Here is a 1,199-nt window from a genome sequence, read left to right as displayed (position 1 = left end):
GGTACTCAGACTAGCCTGCACTGACACCTCCCTCCTGGAGCTCCTCATGATCTCCAACAGTGGGCTGCTGGTGCTCCTCTGGTTCCTCCTCCTTCTCGTCTCTTACACTGTCATCCTGGTGCTGCTGAGGTCTCACTCAGGGCAGGCGAGGAGGAAGGCAGCTTCTACCTGCACCACCCACATCATCGTGGTGTCTATGATCTTCATTCCCTGTGTCTATATCTACTCCCGGCCCTTCACCCCCTTCCCCTTGGACAAAGCTGTGTCCATCAGCTACACAGTCATGACCCCCATGCTCAACCCCATGATCTACACCCTGAGGAACCAGGAGATGCAGGCAGCCATGAAGAGATTAGGCAAGCGCCTTGTGGTTTGCAGCAGAGAGTGAACTTTCAATAGGTTGACTTCAGAGGACAGGTCTTGTCTCCAAACTTGTGCTGTCCCCTGTGTAAAATGGAAGAAGATCTTTATAAAGTACAACAATTCAGATTATACTAATATTTCCTGAGGACCTTCTCCAGTGTTAGGTACTGTGTTAGGCCCTTACACACATTTATCTCATAAAATTTACAGTGGATATATTCTAATTAAACAGTTTTACAATGAGGAAACTTGGAGAGTAGTGACTACTGAAAGGTGAACAGCAAGTGAGTAGCAAAATTTAGTTCCTCTGACCCCAGGTTTAGAGGCAGAAGTGAATGGAATTTGAAGTTCCAACTCTCCCACAACCACAAGGGGAAACCTTGAAAGTTCTTCGTGTGTAGATGAATATTGTGATGTATGGTCAGCTATGTCATTTTAGCTCCAGGTCAGTCACATTCTATTATCCTACCTATGGCCCTACCTACCTCATTGCCTGAGTTTTGCCCATAATGGCATTTGTTCTTTGTTTTGTTTCAGCTCTATCAAATTCTTCTTGAATAATTTTCAAATCATGCTACTTACTTGCAATGATTTTAATGTGCTTCCCACCAAAGTTCATGTGTTAGAAACCATCCTCAAATTCATGTTGATGGTATTCAGAGGAAGGGCTTTGGGGAAGTACTTAGGCCAGGTGAGGTATGGGAGCAGAACTCCCTCCTCTTCATGATAGTTTTTATGAAGACAGGAAGACCTGAGCTGGCATAGTGGTACATACTTGTAATCTCAGTTACTTGGAAGGCTGAGGCAGGAGGATTGCAAATTCAAGGTTAGCCTGG

General features: G+C 45.0%; 1 protein-coding gene across 1 annotated transcript in view; it reads left to right on the top strand.

Moving 5' to 3' along the window:
• LOC102007848 (olfactory receptor 4D1-like) overlaps window positions 1-388 on the top strand; it is a 6,024-nt gene extending 5,636 nt beyond the window's left edge. Inside the window, exon 3 of the mRNA XM_005394585.1 lies at window positions 7-388. Coding sequence (XP_005394642.1) covers window positions 7-388 — 382 coding nt within the window. The remainder of the gene's footprint in view (window positions 1-6) is intronic.
• Window positions 389-1,199: the final 811 nt, after the last annotated feature.

Source organism: Chinchilla lanigera, unplaced genomic scaffold, assembly GCF_000276665.1.
Source record: "Chinchilla lanigera isolate Chin_1 unplaced genomic scaffold, ChiLan1.0 scaffold00050, whole genome shotgun sequence".
NCBI classification, from domain to species: domain Eukaryota; kingdom Metazoa; phylum Chordata; class Mammalia; order Rodentia; family Chinchillidae; genus Chinchilla; species Chinchilla lanigera.
Note: the sequence above shows the minus strand (reverse complement) of the source record. Positions and strands in the feature narration are given on the sequence as shown.